This window comes from Mytilus edulis, chromosome 1, assembly GCF_963676685.1.
Source record: "Mytilus edulis chromosome 1, xbMytEdul2.2, whole genome shotgun sequence".
Lineage (NCBI taxonomy): Eukaryota > Metazoa > Mollusca > Bivalvia > Mytilida > Mytilidae > Mytilus > Mytilus edulis.
This window is the reverse complement of record NC_092344.1, coordinates 54,710,651-54,738,010: the sequence shown is the minus strand read 5'-3', so window position 1 is coordinate 54,738,010 and position 27,360 is coordinate 54,710,651. Positions and strand designations below refer to the sequence as shown.

Genomic DNA, 27,360 nt, shown 5'->3' with positions numbered 1-27,360 from the left:
TTAAAACATTATAAAAGGTTCTTATAAAATATAAATATACTTGTCCAATGTTATGTAATAATAATAGGATTATTGTCCTCCGGCTAAACTTTATAAAATAGCGATAATTGCTTTTGTAGTTCAAGTGTTAGATACGTGTATTATCTCTCACACTTTTGACAGCCATCGGATTAAGTTGTAAAACAGTAAATCTATAATCTCTTTGGATTTTTGAAATAAGAAACATTATATTTAAGAATAAAGAAACATTTAAAACAAGAAATATTCAATCATGTCAACTTAAAACTAAAACGAGAAATAATCAATTTAAAACGAAAGTTCATATAAATATTCAAAACGAGAGTTCATATAACTATTCAAAACGAGAGTTCATATAACTATTCAAAACGAGAGTTCATATAACTATTCAAAACGAGAGTTCATATACACATTCAATTCAAAACGAGAGTTCCTATAAAGCACTTTGCAAATTATTGTAAAAGTTCCTAAAGTCACTTTTCTTCCGGTTATATTTTAAAGTCTGTAGGTCTATAATCGACACTATGGCTGCTTTAAACGCAAGACCGTATAAAATATATACAAATTTATTAACACAAGTTTACAGTTCAAAAGCTAGGGGAAGACTCCCCAGTAACAGTTTACAAAACATCTATTAATTCAAAGATAAGGGTATTAAAACATTATAAAAGGTTCTTATAAAATATAAATATACTTGTCCAATGTTATGTAATAATAATAGGATTATTGTCCTCCGGCTAAACTTTATAAAATAGCGATAATTGCTTTTGTAGTTCAAGTGTTAGATACGTGTATTATCTCTCACACTTTTGACAGCCATCGGATTAAGTTGTAAAACAGTAAATCTATAATCTCTTTGGATTTTTGAAATAAGAAACATTATATTTAAGAATAAAGAAACATTTAAAACAAGAAATATTCAATCATGTCAACTTAAAACTAAAACGAGAAATAATCAATTTAAAACGAAAGTTCATATAAATATTCAAAACGAGAGTTCATATAACTATTCAAAACGAGAGTTCATATAACTATTCAAAACGAGAGTTCATATAACTATTCAAAACGAGAGTTCATATACACATTCAATTCAAAACGAGAGTTCCTATAAAGCACTTTGCAAATTATTGTAAAAGTTCCTAAAGTCACTTTTCTTCCGGTTATATTTTAAAGTCTGTAGGTCTATAATCGACACTATGGCTGCTTTAAACGCAAGACCGTATAAAATATATACAAATTTATTAACACAAGTTTACAGTTCAAAAGCTAGGGGAAGACTCCCCAGTAACAGTTTACAAAACATCTATTAATTCAAAGATAAGGGTATTAAAACATTATAAAAGGTTCTTATAAAATATAAATATACTTGTCCAATGTTATGTAATAATAATAGGATTATTGTCCTCCGGCTAAACTTTATAAAATAGCGATAATTGCTTTTGTAGTTCAAGTGTTAGATACGTGTATTATCTCTCACACTTTTGACAGCCATCGGATTAAGTTGTAAAACAGTAAATCTATAATCTCTTTGGATTTTTGAAATAAGAAACATTATATTTAAGAATAAAGAAACATTTAAAACAAGAAATATTCAATCATGTCAACTTAAAACTAAAACGAGAAATAATCAATTTAAAACGAAAGTTCATATAAATATTCAAAACGAGAGTTCATATAACTATTCAAAACGAGAGTTCATATAACTATTCAAAACGAGAGTTCATATAACTATTCAAAACGAGAGTTCATATACACATTCAATTCAAAACGAGAGTTCCTATAAAGCACTTTGCAAATTATTGTAAAAGTTCCTAAAGTCACTTTTCTTCCGGTTATAAATACATAAATAAAACAAAACGTTTTGAAAGTTAATCTAGTAATTGTATATATTTTATATGTAGACTTTTTTTTAATATGATGTAAAATTGAGTGGACTGCCCGGTGTAATTGACTATAGTCGGATGTATGTATTGGTTCCAGTGACTGTCTAGAAAAGAAAATAAGAGTTGACTGTTTCGTGTTTTTTTTCCCTTTTTTTCCCACATTTTTATCTTTTTCATTTATTTTATTTGTTGTATTTTTTTTTTGCGTGTGTGTGTGTGTGTGTATTTATTCAATTTATCATATGCTACCATAAACTGATTATACTGTTGGCACGTAATATTGTTTGTTAAATAGATGCTTTTTTTTAGGGATACGGATTTATAAAAGTTTTTCCAAACTTGTTTCCGAATCCCATATTTGAACTTTATGTATCATTGTAATATTTATCTTGACATTTTTCATTAATAAATACTGTTTAAACTAACAAGAAAAAAGGGGACGTTGGGAGATAACTCCTATAAGAATAAGTGTTCGGTCACATAGGATGAGTTTTGAAACCCTCATTACTTTACAACATCATTGGCCAAAAATCCATTCGATATGTTGTAAGACAAAAAAGCATCTCAGACGACAGAAGAAAAAAAATAATCAGAAGAAAAACAAAAGGTTTTCCACGAAAAGTGGAAAGACCTAAAAAAAAATAAGAAGAAGAAGAAAAGCAGAAGGTCTTTCCACGAAAAGTGTCTTTCATAGTTCATGCATAAACCATCTCTAGCTAAGCCGGTTCAATTGGAAGTTCACATGAGAATGGATTTAATAAGAGAGAATTATTCACTTGCAAGTGAATTATTCATAAGCGATGTTTCCTGCTGTTTTTTGACGTTTTGAACCCAACTGGATGCTAAAAGCGAATTGTTATACCACTGTTTCATTTATTTAATGATTGAATAAAGTTAAATCATATATTATGTTTTTCTTGTAGGTAATGCCCCTTTAAAGGTAGAGTAAATACATCAGTCCACGTTTATTTCATGAAAAGACCAACATAGATAAACATATCTTGTCTTATGAACGGATTGCAATATCATACGATGTGAAAACAACTATGATAAACAGAACAAGTTTGATCTTTGAAACAGACACCTTGCTTTAATTTTTAATTCGGGATTGACTTTGTTTTCAAGTTTCAAACTTCAAGTTTTTATTAAATCAGGAAAATCAATACACAAGTATCATGATGTCTTCCCCCACATTAACATGATATTACATCAGATAAATAAAATATCAAATCAAGGTTAAATGAATAAAATTACAAAGATTCAAAGCATAATTGTATGAAATGGCATATATTTTTGTATCATCAATATTTTGTGGGCTTAATAAACTAATAATGGTTTTCATAACTTTTTCAGGGCACAGATCTTGTGAATTAATATTTAATTTATTAAATAGTTGTTTTCTATAATTTTCATTTTTTTTTTGCAATAAATAAGGAAATGTTTTTCATCCTCTATTTGATTGCAGTTCAAGCATATTCTGTTTTCTCTCTTAATTTTTGGTCTGAAATATCTACCCTTTTCAATCAAAAGAGGGTGGGAACTTATGGAAGGGAATATCCGCCATTATCATACAATTCTTAATCTGTGAAATGCAATTTCTGTATTCGTAACATGCAATTTCTTAATTTGTAAAATGTAATTTCTTAATTTGTAACATGTATTTTTTCCATCCGTTACATGCATTTCTACATTTCTTGATTTGTGAAATGTAATTTCTTAATGTGTAACCTTCATATATGAACAATTAGGTATGGAACACGATATTGATTTTGGTAACGTTCACCGGTTCGGTAAACGCTGTAAAAATAACCCGCCAAGTTATGAATTGTATGATGATAGGGATAGATTAAATAAAAACCAAGGATCAGATTATCCCCCAAACAAGAGATATGTTGATAAGGATACATTTTCAGAGGACTATCAATCCTTAGATAGGTATTCAACTGAAAAATACTCCAGTTATGATTTAAATAGGCATGAAGCGGTAAAACAAACATCTTCTCTTGATAACTTGTCAAAACCTGTCACCTTACATGAAAAAAGTATAGTAAGAAAAAAAGAGCCTCAATCATTTGATGGCAAAACTATTGACTGGCAAGACTATTTGGTTCATTTTGAACAAGTTGCAGAATGGAATGAATGGAATGATTTAGAAAGAGCTAAACAAATTGTTATGAGTCTAATAGGTCCTGCTCAGAAAACGAGTACTTTAAGTAAACAAGACCTTGGAAATTATAATAAAAGTAAAGAAAGTTTAAATAATAGATTTAATCCTAGAGAAAGAGAAGCCGCATATGTTTGCGAATTTGAAGCAAGAAGACAGTCTAAAGACGAAACTGGTTCTGAGTATGGTCAAGCTTTAAGAAGGTTAGGTTACTTGGCTTTTCCAAATGAAAAACAAGATTCTGAAATGATGGAAAAACTTCTCATAAGAGGATTAAATAACTTGGATTTACAAAAGCATGTCCAGTTTCAGTGTGCAAACACGTTGGATACTGCAATTTCATACGCAATTGAATATGAAGCATTTATTAATCCTCAAAATAATAGAATGAAATTCAAAACAGTGTAGCTGTGGCCATTGATTGACACATTAAATTCATCCATTGACTGGGACAATTTAGGTGAACGTTTGTCTGTAACGACCACTGTTCACGACGTACCTACGATAGACATTTAAACTGTGGGGTCACAAAAGGTTTCTTAACGCCTTTAATTATGAAATAATTCGAAAAATTAATCAGGAATAACCTTTATGTTTTGATTTATATAATTGATATAAATCCAAACATCGTGTTATTTCTGATTAATTTTTCGAAATTTCTTTATTTAGGTGTTGAGAACCTTTGGTGACCCCTCAGTTTAAGTGTCTTTAAAAAGTACATGGTGAGCAGTGGTCGTTACATACAAACGTTTACCTAAATTGTCCCAGTCAATGGATGAATTTAATGTGTCAATCAATGGCCACAGCTACACTGTTTTGAATTTCATTCTATGAGAAAGCCAATGCTAACTAGCAATAAAGTTCCCATTCAAGCAATTAAGGATAATAAAAAGGAAAGTACAGAGTTATTTTAACTCTTGATCAAGTTGCTAAACAAATTGGTGAAAAATTAAGACAACTTAAACATGTTAAAGCAGAAACCGAAAATAGGAACGTATATTACCAAAATAGGCCTCCAAGGTTTAATAATAAGGGCAGAGGAAGGTATTATAGGAATCAAAACAGCACGACTGACAGAGTATGCTATAGATGTACTGAGATAGGACATATTCAGTACTATTGTCCATTGAACAATCAGGGAAACGAGTAAAAGCTGATATAGAGGCCAATACTTCAGCTGTTAAAAATTGAGAAAGGCCACAAACCAAAATTGAAAGTTTGATATCACATACAATTAAGAGAGTTCAAATAAATTTATTGAATCAAAATTGTCTTTTCGCTTTTTGCAAAATTGATGAAATTGACGTTAAATTTCTTGTTGATACTGGATCACCAGTTTCTCTGATTTCTTTTGATACTTTTGAGAAATTAAAACTAAGTTCTCAGTTGATTAGCCTAGATAGTATATTCACAATTGCCAATGGCAATGCTTTAAGTGTTAAAAGCAAATGTATTTTGAATATAGCAATAGGTCTTTTATAAGTTAAACAAGAAGTTATTATAGCTGATATAAAAGGGTCATCTGGGATCTTAGGAATTAATTTCTTTGAACAAAATGAAATTGATATTCAAATTAAAAGCCAATGCTTAAGTATCAATGGTCAGAGTATTCCTTTGTTTAAAGAAAATAGTTCTCAGTGTTCAAGAATTCAGATAGCTAGGCAAGTTTCAATTCCTGCAAATAGTGAAATGATTATTGAAGCATCTAAAAGAGATTCCTTTGTAGATGGTATTGGCATTATTGAACCATTAGAATGGGTGAAAAGTAAAGGTCTTTTGGTGGCAAAAAGCCTAGTTGATACAGAAAAAAACAATTTACCTAGCTATCATGAATTTGAATCCAAAATCACTTAAACAAGGTGAACAGATTGCACACTTGATGACAATTGAACAAGTTTTTGATGAGGATAATGCTGAGTTACAAACAGATTCAAAATCTAATGACATATCAGAACAAGTTAATACTTTAAAAGATATTAAATTGCCCGAGCTTTTAAAATCTATGTTAGATAAAGTATCATCAGACTTAAAGATGAAGAGAAGCAAAAACTGTCTTCACTTATACATGAGTATAAAGATATATTCGTTGGTCCTGATGGTTCTCTTGGGCGAACTGATAGAGTAAAACACTATATAGATACAGGTGATGAAAAACCTGTAAAGATATCCCCACGAAGAGTAGCTTTGAAACAGAGGGATGTTCTTGAAGAAGATTTGAAAAAAACGATTGACAAAAATTTAATTGAACCCAGTTGTAGTCCATGGGCAGCACCAGTGTGCCTTGTGAAGAAAAGGGATGGTTCTATTCGTTTCTGTGTGGACTTTAGAAAATTAAATGAAATTAAATAACAGTAAAAGACGCCTACCCTTTACCGCGTATTGATGATACTCTTGATACCTTGAGCGACGGAAAATGGTTTTATACGTTGATTTAGCCAGTGGTTATTTTCAGTTAGAGGTTGCCGAAGAAGACAAATACAAAACTGCCTTTTCGACACATAAAGGCTTGTATCAGTTTCTTGTAATGCCGATGGGTTTATGCAACTCTCCCGCTACATTTAACCAGCTCATGAATCAGGTTTTAGGTGGTTTACAATGACATCGTTGTCTTTGCTATCTGGATGACGTCATAATTTATGGAAAAGATTTTGAAACAGCTTTTGATAATTTGAAAACCGTATTTCAGTGTTTTAGAGAAGCAAATCTTAAACTAAAACTGAGTAAATGCTCGTTTTTTTTCAAACAGAAGTCAAATTTTTGGGACACATTGTCTCTGCAGAAGGCATTAAGTGCAATTCAGAAAAAGATTCAATCAGTTCATAATTGGCATACACCATCAAAAGTCAAAGATTTACGAAGTTTTTTAGGCTTCGCGGGTTATTACCGCCGTTCCATACCAGATACTATCGCTCATCCTCTGACACAGCTAACTCAAAAGAATAAATCATTTTTTTTAGGATGATAAATGTAAAATCGCGTTTGAGACTTTAAAAGAATGTTTAACAACTGCACAAACATTAGCATTTCCAAGTGAAGATGGCGCTTACATACTAGATACAGATCCTAGTCAAACAGGAGTCGGAGCTGTTCTTTCGCAAATCCAGAATGGTGAGGAACTGCTAGCGGTCATCATTTTCTTGTGCCAATTCAGACATTATTTATATGGCCAAAAATTTACTTTACGTACAAGATCATGCGTCGCTCAAGTGGTTAAAAAAATTCAAAAACCCCGAAGGTATGATCGCGAGAATGATTTCTGTCATAGACACACACGACATGGAAATTCAACACTGTAAGGGTTCATTGCATACAAATGCAGATGAATTATCGCGCACACCAAAACGGAAATGTAAACGAATCAATTGTCCAGATTGTACCGAAATGAAAACAGATATAGAATATTTTGAAAATGTCAAAACTACGGAATGCATTGATGACCTGAATACCGTCAAGGATGGCCATGCCTCCTGCTTAAGTATTCAATCAGTAATCAATGACATGAAAACTGACGGCGACACTGATAGCGTCAGAGGTTGTCTTGCGACCCATTTAGCTATCAGACCGGTCAATGTCAATACAGAAGAACTTAGTTTTGACATAACATCAAACTGGCTCAGTTATTGGTCCAATTCGCAATTAAGAGAAATGCAAGAGAATGACCAAAAGTTTTATATTGAACAATTTGTTACAATCTGATGAAAAACCCAAAAAGTCCGAAATTCAAAACAAATCAAAAGAAACAAAAATTCTTTATGGGTTATGGGAATCCTTGACCATTCAGAATAACCTGCTATGTAATTTTTTTGAAAGAGAAAATCAGGGGCTTGTTTATCAATTTGTAGCTCCGGAACAGATACGAAATTTCATTTTCAACAGTTACATTGTACAAAATATTCAGCTCATTTTGGAAGAGACAAATAAAGGCAACAGTAGTATACCGCTGTTCAAAACTCATAAATCCATGGACAAAAAACAAAATCGGGGTAACAAACTAAAACCGAGGGAAACGCATTAAATATAAGAGGAGAACAGCGACACAACACTCAAATGTAACACACACAGAAACGGACCAAGCATCAGACAAAATCCCACGAGAATAACAAATATAACATCAAAACCAAATACATGAATTTGGGATAGACAAGTACCGTGACGCGTCTTATCGAAATGTGAAATTACACACAAAAATAAGAGAAATCAAACAACGCAACGTTAAAATGTAACACACACAGAAACGAACAATAATATAACAATGGCCATATTCCTGACTTGGTACAGGACATTTTTAAAGGAAAAAATGGTTGGTTGAACCTGGTTTTGTGGCATGCCAAACCTCGCACTTTAATGGCAATGTTAAATATAACATTGAAATGACAACATAATATTACAGGACTACAATACAAATAAATAGGAGAACGTATTAGACAAAGAAACACATGATTAATGAATAACAAAAAGCATCAGGTTTAAAATTCAATACGTCAAAAACGCGCCTCGTCCACACAAGACTCACCAGTGACGCCCAGATATATAAAAGATCGAAAGCGAAAAAAAGTACAAAGTTGTACAGCACTGAAGATCAAATGTTGAAAAAGGCTGTGTCAAATACGGCTATGTTTTATGCTTGGGATAAGAACATCCTTATTATTTAGAACAATTAATGCTATTGCAAACAGTAAATTTTATCAAATGAATATAACAGATATACATAATGAAACTGAAGTATTAACTCATTACAGAAAACAAACACGAATACATAATGCAAAGACCAACACAGAATAAACACACCCGACTCAGTCCAGGCCTCTACGCAGTAAATTGTAAAAATGACGTCACATACGATGGTGCAAAGGCATTACAAATTACGTCACATTTGAATTTTATGAAATTTCTGAAAAAGCAGAAGAATGACGTCACATATGAAAAACTATATCTCAAAAGTAAGATAGAATTAGGATTGATTAAAGATTATAATAGAACTAAATACGGATATTGCATTTAAACACAATGCATATTGCAATACTTATTAATAGCAATTAACTATAATATATTTATATCCAGTTTGTTATGAATCTAACTTCAAACGTAAATTATCGTACAGTTTACGTTGACCAAAATTAAAATTAATAAATGACGGCGGTGATTAATTTGTCTTTCCATAACACATAAATATAATAGAAAAGACGTCAACACATTTGACAAAATCCGATGAGAATTATACAAATATAACATTAAACATTTAAACTAAATACATGAACAACTTTAGATCTCTTAAAAAAAAAATTTTATTGGCCAAATGCAAATATGTCAGATTCTATAAAGTTATGGAATAATAGTTGTGATATTTGTGCTAAAGGAAAACCTGGACCAGGGAAAGGGAAATCACCTTTGAAATCCAGTGTTTCTACATATCCTTTAGACAGAATAGCAATTGACATCATAGGTCCTTTGCCTATAACTACGGGTGGAAATGAATACATAATGGTAGTGGAAGATTATTTCACTAAATGGACAGAATCTTATGCAATACCAAAATTATCAAGCTCTTACAGTAGCTGGTAAACTTGTTACAGAATTCATTTTCAGATTTGGCTGTTCATTCCAAATTCATACAGATCAAGGCCGAAAATTTTAATCTGGCCTATTTGCCGCCATATGTGACAAATTAGGAATTGACAAAACTCGAACATGTCCATACAGACCCCAGTCTGAACGAAATGGTTGAACGTATCAATCAAACTTTACAATAATTCTACGTTTATTTGTTAATGGACATAGAAATGATTGGGACGATCACATTCCATTCATTAATATGGCATACAGAGCCACTCAACATGTGTGTGTGATAATGAATATAAAAGTTTTCAAAATGATCACTAAGAGATTTATGGCTATCTGTTGGGGCGTATTATAAGTTATATGGTTCGCTACTGACCCATACGGATCCATAGAGGGTTAGTAAAATCCATAGGGGGTGAGGCCGGAGGCCGAGTCCCCTACGAATTTTATTCACCCTCTATGGATCCGTAGGGGGTCGGTAGTAATCGTATAACGAATTTATCGGACGCTGGACTTTTTCTGCGGCGTTTTGTTGAAAAATAAACAATGAAACACAACAACATTAATAGATGACGTCGCCATTACTGCGTCATGAACCCCATATGAAACTTACTAACCCCATTCGGCAATCCTCGGTAGAATCCGCTACTCTCCTTAGATGAGGGTACGGAATCGGCCGAGTTGAGACGAATGTTACTAACCCCATACGGTCTCATAGGGGGCCACCACGTGACGGCGTTTAACCAATCACAACGTGATAATTCATCTGTGGTCCGATAATGTAATTTATCGGTCGTCCCACTGTCTATATCACTCTGTTCAGCTCTTAATATTATTCCGTATCATGTCTTTGTGACGTCAAATACGTTGACCCGGCCTTAATAACTTTGACCCTGACATATCAGCGACGTCATAATGTTTGAACCGACGTTAATAACTTTGACCCGAACTTATCAAGTCATCTTTTGTGTGCTGGTGAAACAAAGAAACCACTTCTGAAACACGCAAATATAGCCCGATAAATCGATTATCAGATTATCTGCATATTGATATTGTAAAATATCAGCTGCTTGACATTATATGAAGGCTTTTTGATCTCGTTCGCTACGCTCACTCGACAAAAAGCTTCATATTATGTCTCGCAGCTGATATTTTACGATATCAACATGCAGATCACCTGATAATCGTTACATAAAAGAATGTGGGAAAAAACTATTCTTCCGGTCATTTAACGAGCTGACCTTATATACTGTCAGATATGTGACTTGTCTAGAAGAAAATTACAGATACTGAAGAAACATCTTGTAAAGGACCACAAATGCTCTCAAGTTCGTTATAGGTGCATGGATGTACTAGTAAATAATACAACTTTCGTCGATCCAAAGGATGTTTTGTCATATCGAGTCGGAGATGTAAATGAAAGGAAAGAAGCTAAACAAACGAGGGGAAAAGTTGATGAAAGAAAAATAAAAGCTAAGGAAGATGCTCAGGAAACGCGAAAACGATATGTGGAGTCGGGAAAGAAACCAAAAGTAGAGGACAAGTACTATAATTCGAGGGACGAACGTTTTATGTTTAATTTTGACAAGAATACTTTGACAAGGACAGTAATAAAAGCAAAGAAACATTGACATTAAGTGACCAAATTTTGTTTATATTCCTAATATACATTTATGGAATATTTTGATACATATTGTTTTTAATTTTTTTTATACATATTGAACATTTTGATATATTTTTTATATACATGTACTATTACGTTTACAGACTTTTTCGTTATTTTTGTTAGATAAAATGATGACATTCGATCTTGAGGGGAGGAATGTGGCAATATTGGAATTAAGAATTATTTTGTTAGCTCCCTTGTTAGCTTGAGAGTATTTACATTTTATATAATTACAATTGTTTACATGAAAACTTTCACCTGTGTTTATGTACACAATAAATTGACTCCTTTTCTAAACCGGTTATTCATAGTTAAAGGTAAGATGGTGTTGGAAATTGGTTTAGGGAGCTACCATTTGATTTTTAGGGGGGGGGGGGGGGGGGGCTAGGATGAAAAATTTTGTCCTGCTTTTTTTTTTAGTTGTAATCTCTGTCCTGCCTTTTTATTTTTTACTCTATTCGGTCCTGCCTTTTTTTTAACTAGTTTATCCTGACTTTTTTTACCCAAATTGTCATCCTGCCTTTTTTTTACCAAGTTGCTCATCCTGCCTTTTTTTTTTACTCAAAACTCCTGTCCTGCCTATTTTTTTCAAATTTCATCCTAGCCCCCCATAAAAATCAAATGGTAGCTCCCTTAATTGAAAATCTAATTTCAAGAAAGTACCGTTTGTTTAGTCATTTTGTTATTAATTATATACTGAATTCACATTTTATACATTGTTCAGAATTCATACTTTCCTCGAAGATGATTATCAGTAATCATTACAGCCTTGCTGTTTACTCTTACTGTTCTGGACCAATATACTTCTCTTAAATGTTTTGGCATTATTTAGGGTTCAAACGCTAGAACTTGGGAATACAAGTTTAAATGATACATTTTAAAAGCCCCTACTTAAAGTAAGACATTTCCCCACTTTATTTAACTTCTGTATTGTTGTACAACTTACTGTCATAATATTAGAATATTTATTGTGTATTTTGGTATGAAATAAATATGATAGTTTAGGTTTTATTTCTTTAAGACTTCCTTTCCTAGAATGCTGGCTTATACTTGTCCAAATCATTATTCGGTCAAGTATTAGCTTTGTCCTCCCAGAGAATTGTCCGTTATGTCGGTTGTTGTAGACACTTGTCCCCTAGTGTGACTGACAAGGTGTCCTTGGCATAACTGGTCTTCATAGTTTATGTAAAGGACCTGGGTTAATTTGGTTATTTCATGGCTGCGCTAGCATTAAGTAAAAAGGTATCCGGAAAACGTTACTTTTACTTGAATGTTAGATCAGTCCGTTCACACGTACACGTACACGTACCGACAAATTGTGTTAAAGCATGCGGAAGAATATCTCAAGAACGTTTTGTGACTATTCCGGCAAGGACCGATAACTCTGTAATTGTTTTGCGGGAAAATATGAATGCATACTCATATCTTTTAGAAAAATCGAATTTTAAAGAAGAGTATCCATTATGCACTTGCACTGCGATATTAGTTAGAATAGTAGAATAGAATGATATACACATGGATGAAAATTAAGAAATAATTCACGGAAGCCATAAATTTGTTGTAAATTTACACACGGCCCAGGCCATGTGGTGAATAAACACAACTAGTTGCAGCATATTAAATCTTTGTATTATGCATCTGAATAAGAATAAAAGTTCTTTTGTCTTTTGTTTTATTACGATTTCTAATACAATAAAATCGGCAAAGCGTTTGCAAATACTAGGTTCAAATACATGTGGATTTACGTGGGAGGTGGATTTACGTGGGAGGTATATTGTAACATCCATTATTATGTATATCTCTGAGTCTGCGCTAAGTATAGATATATCGAGAATTTTCACACGGTGTTGTTTACAAAGCGAAAGAAGCACGTCATATAAGAATTATATATACATGTTACTGTTATATTAATATAATCTGGCAACAGTATATTTAACATATATGTTCCTGATATAATATATAACAACAAACCAGTATATACTGATTTGTATCACTATAAGAAAATAGTTATTACGATGAGGTTGAATTTCCTGTCATTTATTTACCATCCACGCTCGAACGTGTCCCAGAAAAAAATTATATCTGTACATAAACCTCACTTTCAGGTATAGAGATGTGAATTTTTTCTGAGACAAGTGCTTGGTCGGACCATTCAGAAGAACTTGAGGTCATCCGATGTTCAGTACTTCAGTACTTTGATTATGTTTCTGAACGACTATCCCCAACTAAACTTGGAACTACAATCACGGAAAAAATAGGTTAAAACACGAATTTTAATGTGGAAAATGAAACAGCATATATATATATATATAGAACACAGGTTTCCTCACTTGTTTTTCATCATGTGAATGTAATTTAAAGAGAGAAAACAAAAAACCCTCTAATAGATTAATTCTAATCTTCATAATTGTTCGAGGATAAAGAAATCAAGATTTTGTAATTATGAATTTGATAGCCCAAGATTATTTAGTTATTCTTAAGATAACACGTTCTCTTCATCTTACACCTGCCTCAGGTAACATTTTACATGGTCAAATTATGGGGAGTTTAAGTTGAATCAATGCCAAGGTTGACTTTTACAATGGATTGTAACCACTGAAGAGTATACCACTCGCTGCATTTTAACTTGATTGTCGTATCATAAAACACTTGTGATACGACTATAACTTGCATAACAGAAGCTTGAGAAATCTACATGATCAAGTAGTTTCATTTTCATCTGGCATTCTCATTATAACTTTACCCCGGGACACATATCATAAACGTTTATTTACATATCGTGTGTATACTTATTGTAATAAAATCAGTGTATTGCGTGATGTGATTATTCGGACTTATAAATAACCACTTCAAAGGGTCAGTTACAATGAGGATTCCGAGGAATTTAAATATTTCAATACATCACGGAAGGAGTTGACTAACCTCAAAAATATTGTTTTCAAATTGTTAACATGGATAACGGAAGACAACGAGCCCATTCTGCTTCATCTCTTAAGTCTTTACATATTTACGGTCCGTCATCTAAGTGGACTAAACGACAGGCTCGAAGTACACCCGAACTTCGACTTTATATGCAACAATCAATGCTGAGTGGATTAAATACAACAGTACCTCAAAGTTTAATACCTCAGGATTTTGCCAAAACACACAAACCAAAGACACGATCATCAAAACGGAATAGATGTTGTAATGGGAACTTCTGTCGTTCTTGTTGCTCACTCAGATTGTTTTTGGTTTTCTGGCAGTTGATATTAGGAGCAGCAATCACAGCTATGTCATTCTACTTGTACTTTTATGTGTCCGATTCATTAAAGATTAGAGACACTCCATTCTGGGCTGGAATACCGGTAGGTATACCTAAAATATAAATTAAAGTAAAATTTGTTTAAAATATTTTAACTAGATCCACCACCTGTTGTAAAAATCTGTCCTATATATATTTCCCGACATATTTGTGTACGTTTACATAGTTAGGGACATAATAAATCATATACAGGTAAAAAAATATGACACCTTTTATGCATACTTTTTACACTACATGTTACAGTAATCTGAAGAGATTATAGTCGTTTTAATTCTGTAGGAAACTGGATACAGAGCATACAAAAGCTATGAAATAAAAGTGTCTGAGAATAATGATTAGTCTAGAACCCATGGTATGAGATGGAACTCGATACATCAGAAGGTGTTTGGTACTATTTGCTATTCGCCCTCTGCAACTTTTGACAATTCCCTTGAAATTTATGTTAATTGGTCCCTGATGAAAGAGAGTAAACTACTAAGTTAAATAGATAATTCAGGAGAATAAGTCATTAAAAGGAAAGGCAAAAAACTCCGATATGAGAAAGTGGGTTACAAATTTGATTATTAAAGGGGGGGGGGGGGGGTGTTAAGAATTTTCCGGATTAATAATTTATTCTATAATCGAATGCTTATTTGTTTTTGTACGAAAAGTCATTTTTTTCTATTCTTACCAGGCCAAATTATTCAATTTCAGAATCCTCCTGTCCACTCCAGAGAAAAATGAATGATCGTCCCCTTAGATGAGGGTTTGGATGGGGTTAAATAATTAAAGAATAATGCCCTTAAAAAATGAAGGATAGAGAATAACGGGCAAAAAAAATGAAGATTAGAGAAAAAAGGGGTTAATTTTTTGAAGATTAGAGAAAAAAGGGGTTAATTTTTTAAAGATTAGAAAAGAAAGGGGTGAAAATTAAATGTTTACAGAATAACAGACTCCCCCCCCCCCCCCGTCCAGACCCTCTTAGAAACTTTAGTTTTTTACACCCATTTTTTTTTAAAGAAAACTTTTGACTGAAACAATGTGAAAGTGCTGCCCTGTTGATTATGTTGAATGCGTTCTATTTATTTGTGAACGGCAAATAAAGTTGTCCCATTTATTTACTTAGCATAATTTTTGTGCATGATTTCTAAAACAATGCTTAGTCACGAATTTATGTTAATTCAATGTTATATTAATTCTGTTAATTATTGTGTTTAATATCAAATAAAACTCCTTAACATATGGTATAACTTATCTCCGAGATTGAAGGCTTATTGATCATGTTGATGTACTACAAAAACATTTCAGGACATTATTTTGCAATATAAAACATATACATTGAAACTTATTTATACACTATTTTTAGACAGAAAAACTTAGCGTGAACATGAAAATAAAATTAGGTGAAAATGTAACATTTACCAGAATTAGCTTTTTGCAAATATATGATATTATTAGTCGACTTTCTTATTTCCAACTGATTTTTATAGTTTGTCCTTTGTTATATGTTCCATCACTTTCTCAAGATTTGGGGGAAAGTTGTGCACTTACACAAACTTATTTAACCCCGCATTAATATAAATGTGCCTGTCCCAAGTCAGAATCCTGTTATTCTCATAGTTACAAAAATGTAAAGTTGACGTTCTGATACATATGGTTAGATTCGCGCCATTTGGACTCTGTTTGGTAACTGTCTCATTGGCAATCCTTTCACATATCCTTATTTCATATATTACAATAAATTGATTGGTCAGGAGGGGGAGGTATGACATCGATTTGATGTTAATTATCAGGAGAAAGTAATATACTGGTAAATACATTTTATTCTGATTTCGTTAGCTCGAATGAGTGTGTCTAATATATATATCTGGTGAACAGTACTCCTTTTGCCATTTATGTTCATGGCAGCCCGGATACTGAATATCTATGCAACACTCATTTGGATATACTGCACTCGTTGACCGGATATGTATATCAAATAAATCAAAGGACACTGCTTTAAAATTCATTGGTAAGAAAGAATGAAAGTATGTTTGAGGCTGAATAGGTTTTTAAATAATACAGATATTAATATAAAATTGAAGTAGAATATTTTCTGTTAGGTATCCATCCCCTTTGTAGACCAGTTATTTCTTTCGAAATTTTTGTGTCAAAATGCATATACTCAAACAAAAAAATCGAAATCCGAAAAAACAGATTATAGTGCATGCCTCTTTGTCGTTACATAACTTCCAGCGTGTTGCAAGTATCTCATAAGAAGACAAACATATCATTATTACTACACACCAGTCACGTAGAGAGTCGATAAACTTAACCATTTTGTATATATATATATAGATAACCTGCAAGATTCCTCAAAACATGGCATATCGGATTCTGAGAGTATAGATATCCGTTGTTACATCAAAATTACTGAAAACAGCTATATTATCACGGATGGGATAGTTTATTAATAATATATATATATAGCTGTCCGTTTTCAAGTTTTAAAATTGCAAGAAATTCTGAATAATCTATGGGAATTTGATGAAAACGTATTTGCATTTTGTTTCTTGAATTTAAATGGTATAATCTAACTAAGGAATCAAGAAGTCATGGTAATATACGATTTACAAAGAAGAAATATGTAGTCATTGTTTTCGTCTCTATTGATTTTTGACTTACTTACAAAGGAAAGAATTCTGAATTCTTTTGTCAGCTCGATATTTTTTAGCTGCAGGGTGTACTCCTTGGGAAAACCGATGATACAAGAAGCTTGAATAGATTAAAAAAAAAAAAGTAGAGCATACAGTCAATACAGTGTGTACTCTCGTAACCATGCTGATTAAAGTTACTTTATATTATTTTAAATCAGTCATACATTTTTAAGAAATTACCTATAAAATCTATTATCTATACTATTGAATTGTATACTAGTAGCCTATCATCCTAGCACAGCACTATCAAGCAGTGATCGATCCAGTATCTCCGAATTGGGATATTTTCTAAAAAAAAAAATGGCGTTTTCTGTAGGAAAGGAAGATTGTTTCAAAGACAAATTTAGGAAGTTCAAAACACTACATTTATACGTCATATCACAAATATTTCCGACTTTGTATGGTTTCAGATGAGTTGCGGTTCGATTAATGAAATTGGTCCCTTCCTTTAGTGGAATAGATACCAAATCTGGAGAACAACTCAAAATTTAACTTGAACAACTGAATTTTTTTTAACAATAACATAAAGCATGCACAGTAACTTGGCACTAGGTGTTGCAATATCAATATAGGAGATTTTGTTCACCTTCACACTGCCGGTTGGGCCTGAAATGTTATCTAACAATTTGTCGTGTTAATCTTTTATGTAAAATTTATATATTTGCTAAATTGCAGTACACTTCATGCATGTATCTTTCAATTGCTGTCTTTTCCATCTGTTATTATTTCCTGACGGCTTGTTTTTCAACATTTATATAAAAAAAAAAGAACAACATGCATGATTGCCATGCAATAAGACAACTATCAACCACTGTTACAGTTAATTGACGCACGACCTTCAATAATGAAAAAAGCTCCTAATACTGCTCAGTTGACTATCATGAACATCCCCGACATGAAAAATGTGAAAAAATTCAAACGAAAAACTAACCGGGCTTAATTTATAACAAAACATTTCACGAAAAACAAATGTGACCGACATCATGACTGTCAAGTACGCACGTGTATGTATAGATCTATACACATTAGAATTACGATATTTTCTTCTAGTCTCTTTTGTTGAATCTAACAGCTAGCTACACGCGGTTCTAGTTTATAATATTGTATCTTACATTTAACTACACATGATTGTATGTTAAGAATATGAAACAAATCGCCGTAAGGATCTGGGTGTATATAACATTATAGTCATATCCACATTGTAGTTTAACCATTTTGATTAAGTTATTAAAATACTATATCTGTATTGTAGATAAAACAAAATGAATTTCTGTTTTGTAGATATGAATAAATACAGGCCATGTGCAATCTTCATAACAAATCTGTTAGTCTCAATTGACTGAAAACAGAACTCGAACTAGAATTAAATTTCTCTTCAGATAATTTGTCTGATACTTACCATAGAACCATAGGGGTTTGACCTTTCTAAAGAATAAACTTTTGAGCAGGCAATTTGAACGCAAACCTTGGCGCCTATAAAATGTAGTTTATTGTCTTATATAATTATGTTGTTTTAAAAAGGGCGATGGGTTTCTTTGTCTGGAAATACCTTTCCCTCCCCGCATTTTCTTCGTTAATGTTGAAACATATATATATAAGAACCAACTGACTGCTGAATGGCTGCTCGCGTATTAGTTTTTACTATAATTTATTTCTGTCATCGCATGAGAAAACATGAATCTAAAAAGGAATTAGTAAGAATGATGCTACGATCGTAGTACGATTCAAAGTTTTACTTCCAATCCGGAGTCTTGCAAGAACAACAACTGATGCGTTCAGATGTGGATGCTTTCAGCTGAATGAGACAACTGTCCACCGAGTCTAAAGAACGACGATGTATATATGTTACAGTGAATTTGTATAATTAGTGATTAAGTAGAATCCCTGAAATTTTCAGGGATTATGTAGAATCACTGGCCAGTTTAGGGATTATATATAATCACTAAATTTTTTTAACTTAAACAATGAACAAAACTGATACTGTACACTAAACTATAAAAAGCTCCGCTATGAAAAAACGTGAACAATAAAAAAGATGAAACCAACAGACCAAATCGGCTAGTTTATCCTAAAAAAATAAAGAAAAATAAAAAGGATTACAATAGCTAAAGACACAGCGTTACAAGCGTATGCACGCAAAAGAAGCAGGGGCTTTATATCGAGTCTGTTAGCGATAAACCAAACTCAAATTTAACCTGGAAAGTTGACGCCGATAAACCAACTCTAGATTTAAACCTGGGAAGTTGACGTAACAGTATGTAGCTTTAGAGCAGATTGTGAAAAAAAAGGAAAAAAATAACATCCTCATTTCGGCTCAAAGTAAAATAAAACACAACAAAAAGACTAAAACTAAATAGACCACAATTTATTTAATAGCAAAATTTATAAATCATGTTTTCACATAATTAATCATCAAATAGTTCACCTCCTCCGGATTTCGTGTAAAGACGTCATAAACAGCCTCAGACAACCATGACCTTGTGCATTTCCGAACGTCGTATTGATAAGATGTAGGACAATGAGTGTTCAAGTCTGTAAAACAATGTAGTTTCAATTTATTATAATGTAATCGAAGCTAGTACTAATGAAGACAACATTCAAAGATCGTACGTTCTACAGTGTTAAATTGATAATCTTTTCAAATTATCAATAACTTTACGGGCTCTACAAACACAACACCTTTGAAAAAACGCAAATCAAACCTAAAGGCATGTCGATCACATAGGTCTCTATGCATCTTCAACATTGTAGACTATCATTATTGTTTACAGTTTCTCACTATCTTATTTTTTTTCTGTCTTTGCCTAAAACACAAAATAGTGCTAACAACACAGTCGTCATTTAAGGTCAATCACTCCGATCTACTTATATTTTTGTTTACCTGATTGCAGATATTGGATTGTTGATCAATTCTGTAAGTTAGAGTTTCTATCTGTCTCTTGTAATTTACAAGATAATAGGCAAACACGCAAATAATGGTGAAAATCGTCATTAAAGATTGATTGATTTTTGGTTGCTTAACGTTCAGTGGCAAATATTCCATGCATGTTCGGGACGAGAACATGTTAACAGTAAATACAATAGGTAGGTCTTGTAATAAAAGAGGCCATCTGGGATGACGGTCGGGGACATTTGGACTGCTAGTGTTTATTGGATAGGGTCAGAAGTTTGCCTTGCAACAGGCCACTTACAGACCCCTCAAAAGGTTCTTGCAAGTGTTCTTAGTGTACGTGCAAAAAGCGTGGCACGATCTTTACACGATGCATCGGATTTAAGGGCATACGATACAGTTTTGATCCCGTATTTACATTTTGATAAAAATTTCCATATAGACTATTTTTTACCTGATAAAATCAAATAGGTTATAAAAAATATACCTTCATGTGCTACTTTTTGAGTAAAATAAGGTCGAAATTTTGTATATTTGCTCAAAATTCGGATTTGTGGTCGTATTTTCCCTTTCGAAAGAAATACATAACTTTTTTGTTTTGAAAGATAAACACAAATTGTTTTTTTGTGAAATAATTTGTAATTTCTGTATTTTATAAGTATCCTAAAAATTTATAACATTTTTTATTCAGAAATAACTTATATTTATCCAATGTTCATGAATGTAGAAAAAAAATCATTTTTTGCTGTATATTTATCCAATTAAAAAAATGCAGTATTTACGTTTTCATGAAAATTGGCACAAATAATCTTGTCGCGTAATCAAACCAAATGGCTTTTTAAAAAAGAGGGGTCAATGAAATCGTTTTCAAGTTAAATAAGTTTCTATTCCCCAGTCACTGTTGGGGTCGTCATTAAAGAGCAATAACTTCCTTTACCAGTAGACAGAAGAGTTCTACCATAATCCTTATTTGTAGATCTTTTCTTCGTCTTCAATTTTGCTATTAAAGGTCCTATCTATTTATTGTTGTTTTAAAGAGTTGATACAAAATGGATAAAACGATGGGTATAAATCGTCGTAAAGGGCAATAACTCTATAGGGAGAAGCTATGAACTGATGATTTCCTTCATTTGACTTATTTGCAAATCGTTTCTTGTTGGTTATTTCCGTTTAAATTTTCTCTTTCGATTTTAATCTTCAATAAGAATAAGAATAAGAATAAGAATGAGAATTTTATAAGTCTAAAATCCAAACAATAGGATTGTTACTAAAATACAAAACAAAAACAAACAGACAGACAGGCATTTTAATTACAAAACGATAGACATTAAACACTACAAACATGTAGCATTGAAAGAAAAAAAATATAGATTATTAATATTAATTATAATGCTATTTTAAATCTTTAAGATAAAAGGCAAAAATGGAAAAAAAGAAGTGAAATTGTCATTTTAAGGCAAAATATCAGATTTTTCTCTATTTAAACCGGTTTTTAAAATAATGGACAAAAGTTAACTTGTATTTTACCCCTTAGTTTTTTTAGCCATGTTGACCATCTTTGTTGGCAGGCGGGGTAATTACACACATTTTTTTTAAAACCAAGATTACCCCAATGATGATTGTTCCAAGTTTGGTGAGTTTTGGCTTAGAAGTTTCAGAGGAAATGGTCTTTGTAAAAAAACGGACGATGGACGCCAAGTAATAGGAAAAGTTTACATGGCCCTTCAGGTCAGGTGAAGTAATAAAAATGTAAAATCCCCGTTTGTGAAAAGGTTTCTATGGGTATAGCCAAACTCTTGAATCAAATCTTTATACATGTGTATATATAAAAATGATTTAATAAATGGTCAATAAGTTAATGGTAACGAAACCATAACTACCCTGTTAAACATAGATTATATTTATTGAATCGTCCCTACATACATTGCCATGTCCTGAAAGAGGGGATAAGACTTAGATATATGTCTATAAGGGGGGATAAAAGACTTAGATACATGAATGGGGTGTTTATGAAATCTATGCAGCGAATCTGTATCCAATATCCTATGTTGCCTGAGCCCCATTCCCGAATGAATTCAGGAAATATATACAGCATTAGAATCAGTCGAAATAAATGCCTTATCAAAAACATCTCCTTCCACGTAAAATTTTAATTGATTAGTAATCTAACCGAAATAACAAAAATCTAGCAAAAGGACAAATATTTCTTTTTATATATTGTCTATTTAAAGTCAGTTCCGTTTTACAATTTTTGAAGCTATAATAACATACACATACACACATAATCAAACGTAAACACACTAACGTATAAACTATTTTAAAGTACGACTTTTAACTTCTTCATTTCAAAAGAAAATAGATATAGAGTAAACTTCAATGAACCAGCAAATGCACAGATAAATAAAAACTTGCTTAGTCAAGACATCAGAAGAAGATGTATTATATTTAGATCTATTCAGGACCTCTGAATGGCCTGTCACGTATATGAGCGTACTATTATATCCGTAGTATAGTCATATCTATACGCTAAAAACTTATGTATATTACAAAATGTACTTATCTTAACAATAAGAGAAATAAATATGCATATGGTTGTCGATGTTCTTTGGTAAGTATAAAAAAAAGTGGATTAAAATAGTTTTCGTGCACATTTTCAATGCGTTATTTATTTGTTGTCTCTTTCAGTTATTTGTAGCAGGTGCATTAGGGATATACGTTTGTGCAAATGACTATGAAAACTACATAGGTAGCTCGAAAAACTTTGCATTAAAGGTAGGAATTACATCTAAAAAAGTTAGATTTATAAAATATGAAGCGTTACACGTTCAAAGAAATGAAAATAAAAAAAAAAAACACACACAAAATTTATGAACGTTTTTAAGCAACTGGGCACACCTAATACAAAATGCTATTTACAGCGGATTCCATTGAGTGTGTAGCGAAAGGTTATATCTTTGGTTAGCTTGCTTGTTAGCTGAACCGTGAAGTCATTATTTTGTCAGGTATACTACCCTCCTTTCGATGTAGCATAGTCCAACAAACAGAACGATTGGTTTTCTGTCGGACTAGTCTATTTTTAAAGTAGGGTAGTTTACCCTACCTAACAATGACTTCATGGATCAGCTAACAAGCAAGCTAACCAGAGATATTACCTTTGGCTACACAGTCAATGGAATCCGCTGTAAAACTAGTTATAAAAAATACGGGTTTAATTATGTCCTCTTACGCACAGGCACTTGTCTCAGAATTGTTGTTCCTATATACCTTAATATATCAAGGTATAATATAGATTTTTTTTAGACAAGTGCCTGTGCTCTAACGAATGGCATTTGATAGAAACGAGAGGTTTTGTAGCAAATAAGGCCAAGTAGATTATCGTTATAAAATTCTAAACATAGATTACTCACGTGTTTGTCCATGATGTGTTAGCGTTTATTGTCTACAAAAAGTCCAAAACAACCTGTACAATCCTCGTGCGGAGTCATTTAAGTCGAATGCACACTAGAAGGTGTACTTGAATAATTATAAAAATAAGAAGATGTTGTATGATTGCCAATGAGACAACACTCGAGATCAAATGACACGGAAATTAACAACTATATGTTATCCGTTGAATGAGTCCATATTATTACTAGTTTTAGCTATCTTTATTAATATATTTGTTTTAGGGAAATCATTGCTATCACTGCATGTTATAACTATATATCTTAAGTTATCTTAAGTAAAAACTTTCAGTTGATATTAACTAGACAGTAAGAATTCACCTACTAACTGCAAACAAAGTGGTTTACTTATATGTATACGATAAGAAATGTTGCCCTTCATTTTGCCATACATGACATACATAGTAAGACAATATGACATCTGATTACAAAGTTAGTTATTTTCAATATTATTTTTATAACATAAGTATATTAATAGCAAAACACATAGAATACAATATTGATAGATATATTTGCAAAAAGATTGTAGCACATTGTGTGTAAGATTTTAGATTTGTCTCGGTTTGGTAAGATTTTAAATTGGTAAATTAGTTATAATTACATCCTATAATATAAAAATCTTCAAGTTTCAAATGAGCACAGAGGCGGTGATATTTTATATCACTATTCTCATTTCTTAAATACTTTTGAAAAAACAAATATTAATTATAAGTAATATTGAAGGCAACTGTTGATGGTAGCGACACGAGTTCAGTTTGCAGCGAGAGACAAAATCATTCTGCTAGTAAATCTGAATCAACGCAGACTTGGGAAAGAGAAATAACTCTATTAAAAAAAACAACATGCTCCCAAACATCAGCTTTTTAAATGTTTTTTCCTAGGATTTTCGACATTTCTCGAAATTAAAAGACATTTCTTATCATTTTCCACGATTATGTCCATTGCAATTACTAAAATTTAGTGTCTCATTGACTGAAAGAAACTCAAAATGTCGGAGTATGCGCTAAGTAAAGTTGTATGGAGAATTTGATCACGCTGTTGTTTACAAAGCCAAAGTAGCACGTCATATATTAGATTTAGTTTTTAATTTGGAGATGCAAGGATTTGAATTGTAAGTCTTACTATACAAATCCTTGGGAGATGTAAGTGTTAATTGCATCATTGGTAGTTCTTTTTAGTATACTTATTTCCATCATTTTTTTAAAATTTGGAAATAAAGAAAAAGCTAACCCTCGAACATAAGACCTTCAAGTTAGCACAGATTGCCTATGGGGTTTTAAAACAATGAAATCAGATTAAAGTGATAACACAGATGAAATACACGAAAGACCATGATTTAATGATAGTAGTTTGCTCGAATTTTAATAAGATAAGCAAATCAGTTATTGTCTTTTTATTTATTTTCAGGGATGCTGTTTTGTTCTTACGGTAATCTGCATATTTGTTTGCCTGGTTGCCAGTACATTCCCTCTCATTCATATTGTGAAAATGTACAAATACCACCATTGTGAAAATCTGAATAATGACTGTCTATGTTACGGATCTCCAGATCCTCTATCCAGACTATTCACGTACCGAGAACTGGGCAACTGTGACACCTTATATTGTTTGGTTAAGATATTCTTTATTGTAGAAAGTGGACTGTGTGCTTTAGGAAGTGGCATATCTTTTTGGTTTGCAATTTTACTTTGGAAATCGAAATATGGGGGGATATACTCTGGAATAAGATACTCTTTCAGTTCGCACACAAATGGAAATATCGACCATGTTTGATAAAAGTCTTACTATGAAAAGTATATCAGATTTGTACAATCTAGTCATTAAGTTTGAAAATAAGACCGCACCGGTGAACCAACAACATAATGGGATACACATGTCTGTTTGTATTCAATCTTCTTTACAGTAGGATTAAACAATTGATATCTATACTGAAACTTCCATTGTACCGGAAAGTTAAGTTTGAACAGTATTTCACAATGTAAATGGGTCATTTTCAAACAATGTCGAATTTTGAAATTGAAAAATTTATTAAAAGTTACTTATTCAAATAACCCTCTTCATAAGCAAATCAAAACAAACAGTACTTTAAGAACAACATATTAAAAGATGCAATCTTAATGATGTCATACAAGAATATATTGAGAAACATTTTTTGATCGGTAGTTCAATATTTTGTCTATCCTGTTACCATTTTCAAAAGAAATTTTGGGCTATTAAGAAAAGGTTTAGATAAAATGTTAAGCTTGTTTTACGTAGCCATGCAATTAAATGGTTTTCAAGAGAATAAACTTCTATATATATTCATTCTGTAAAATAACAGATTATTTTTCAATTTTCCAGGTTGTACTGAAAAATGCCTCAAAAATTGGTTTTCAAAGGTTGTAAAAATTACCACCAGTAATGCAAGTGTAAAATAGCAATTTATATGGTTCGGCATCTTTTCACCCTTTCAAATAAACCTAACATCAAGTAAATCCCTCATAAGTTAGTTTACTTTTCTCTTTATTTCATTGGTAACCGGAACGTACGTTTATGATATATAAAAGTCTATCCTGTTACCGATATCAGTATTGCACTTGCAAATGCTAATTGGGAAGATAAAGACGTTATAACCAACGAAATATTTCATTCCTTTTGCACCTATATGTTAAAGATAAAAAAAAAAATAACGACGTTTTTGTCTACTATTGTCTACCCTGTTACTGTAACCATAGTAACCATAGTAACAGGATAGACATAACAGGATAGAAAAATTTCTTCGTTTTTGATTGCTGTTGTGAAATAACTACTCCCTTTGGTGAAGTAACTATGGTTTTCTATTGTGAATTTGGTTTCCAACACGTTATTGCACTTTTTACAAGCACACTGTTGGTGTATGTAATTAATCAAAATTGTTGGTAACAGCATAGACATGAAAAAGTACCCTCTATTTTTTTCACTAAATGTTTTGAAATTTCTTTTCTGTACACTGCCGTTCAAGGAAAGGTGGCGTTTTAAATGTAAAGATTACTTTGCACTTTTGAAATCAACACTGACTCAATATTCATAGGGAGAAAAATTTAACGGCTGATAACATAATGGACATGAACCTCCCGTACGCTGATTGAATTTAGTTTGTAGATAATATCATGTTACATACAATGATAAAGAAGCTACGATTTTTCGTTAGAGTAATAATTAAAGTTCTTAAAAAGTCCCTTTTGCAGATATCAAGGTGATCAGAAAATCGGAAAACAATCATTTGAAATGTGTTTTTCTGACACTGTACGCACACAAATACACCCAAAATCGGACTTAAATACAGTTTAATCTTATCATAATAGATGTAAGATGTTTTTAATGTGTTTATTACTAATTTTCTGAATGATTTATCATAAATCCGACAAGCTTTCGTTTAAAACATTACAACTGAAATTTCCACTAGAAATACAAATTTTAGCATGGGTGTACTGAAAATTCGATATTTTTTGAAAATGACCCAAATCATTTCTATGTAAATCAGTAATCGACAGAACGGTTATTATTAAATGGGCACCATTGTAAGAAAAAAAATATACCTTATATATTTTCAGTATAACTTTATTCTTGTTTGATGTGTGCATGAGCTCAATGTTTACGAGACACTCGCGCGGCAACCAAAAAAATACATATAATTATATAAAGACATCACGTTAATCGAATAATTGTCAGTGGATTTACATACCTTGCCCAACATTTGTTAAGATATATGTATACACGTATTTTTCCGGACATAAGAC

General features: G+C 32.1%; 2 protein-coding genes across 3 annotated transcripts in view; one reads left to right on the top strand and one right to left on the bottom strand.

Moving 5' to 3' along the window:
- Window positions 1-14,536, bottom strand: part of LOC139514214 (leukocyte receptor cluster member 9-like) — a 39,257-nt gene extending 24,721 nt beyond the window's left edge. The window contains exon 1 of one of the 2 annotated variants that reach the window (XM_071303084.1): window positions 14,417-14,536. The gene's annotated coding sequence lies outside the window, so the exon portion shown is untranslated. Of the gene's footprint in view, window positions 1-14,401 lie in introns of both variants that reach the window. The other variant, XM_071303075.1, reaches the window with a different exon arrangement.
- Window positions 13,831-27,173, top strand: LOC139514284 (sarcospan-like). Its single transcript, XM_071303303.1, has 3 exons — window positions 13,831-14,637; window positions 22,845-22,931; window positions 25,010-27,173. The coding sequence occupies exons 1-3, from the start codon at window positions 14,242-14,244 to the stop codon at window positions 25,373-25,375; spliced, it is 849 nt and encodes a 282-aa protein (XP_071159404.1). The 5' UTR covers window positions 13,831-14,241; the 3' UTR covers window positions 25,376-27,173.
- The last annotated feature ends 187 nt before the right edge of the window (window positions 27,174-27,360 follow it).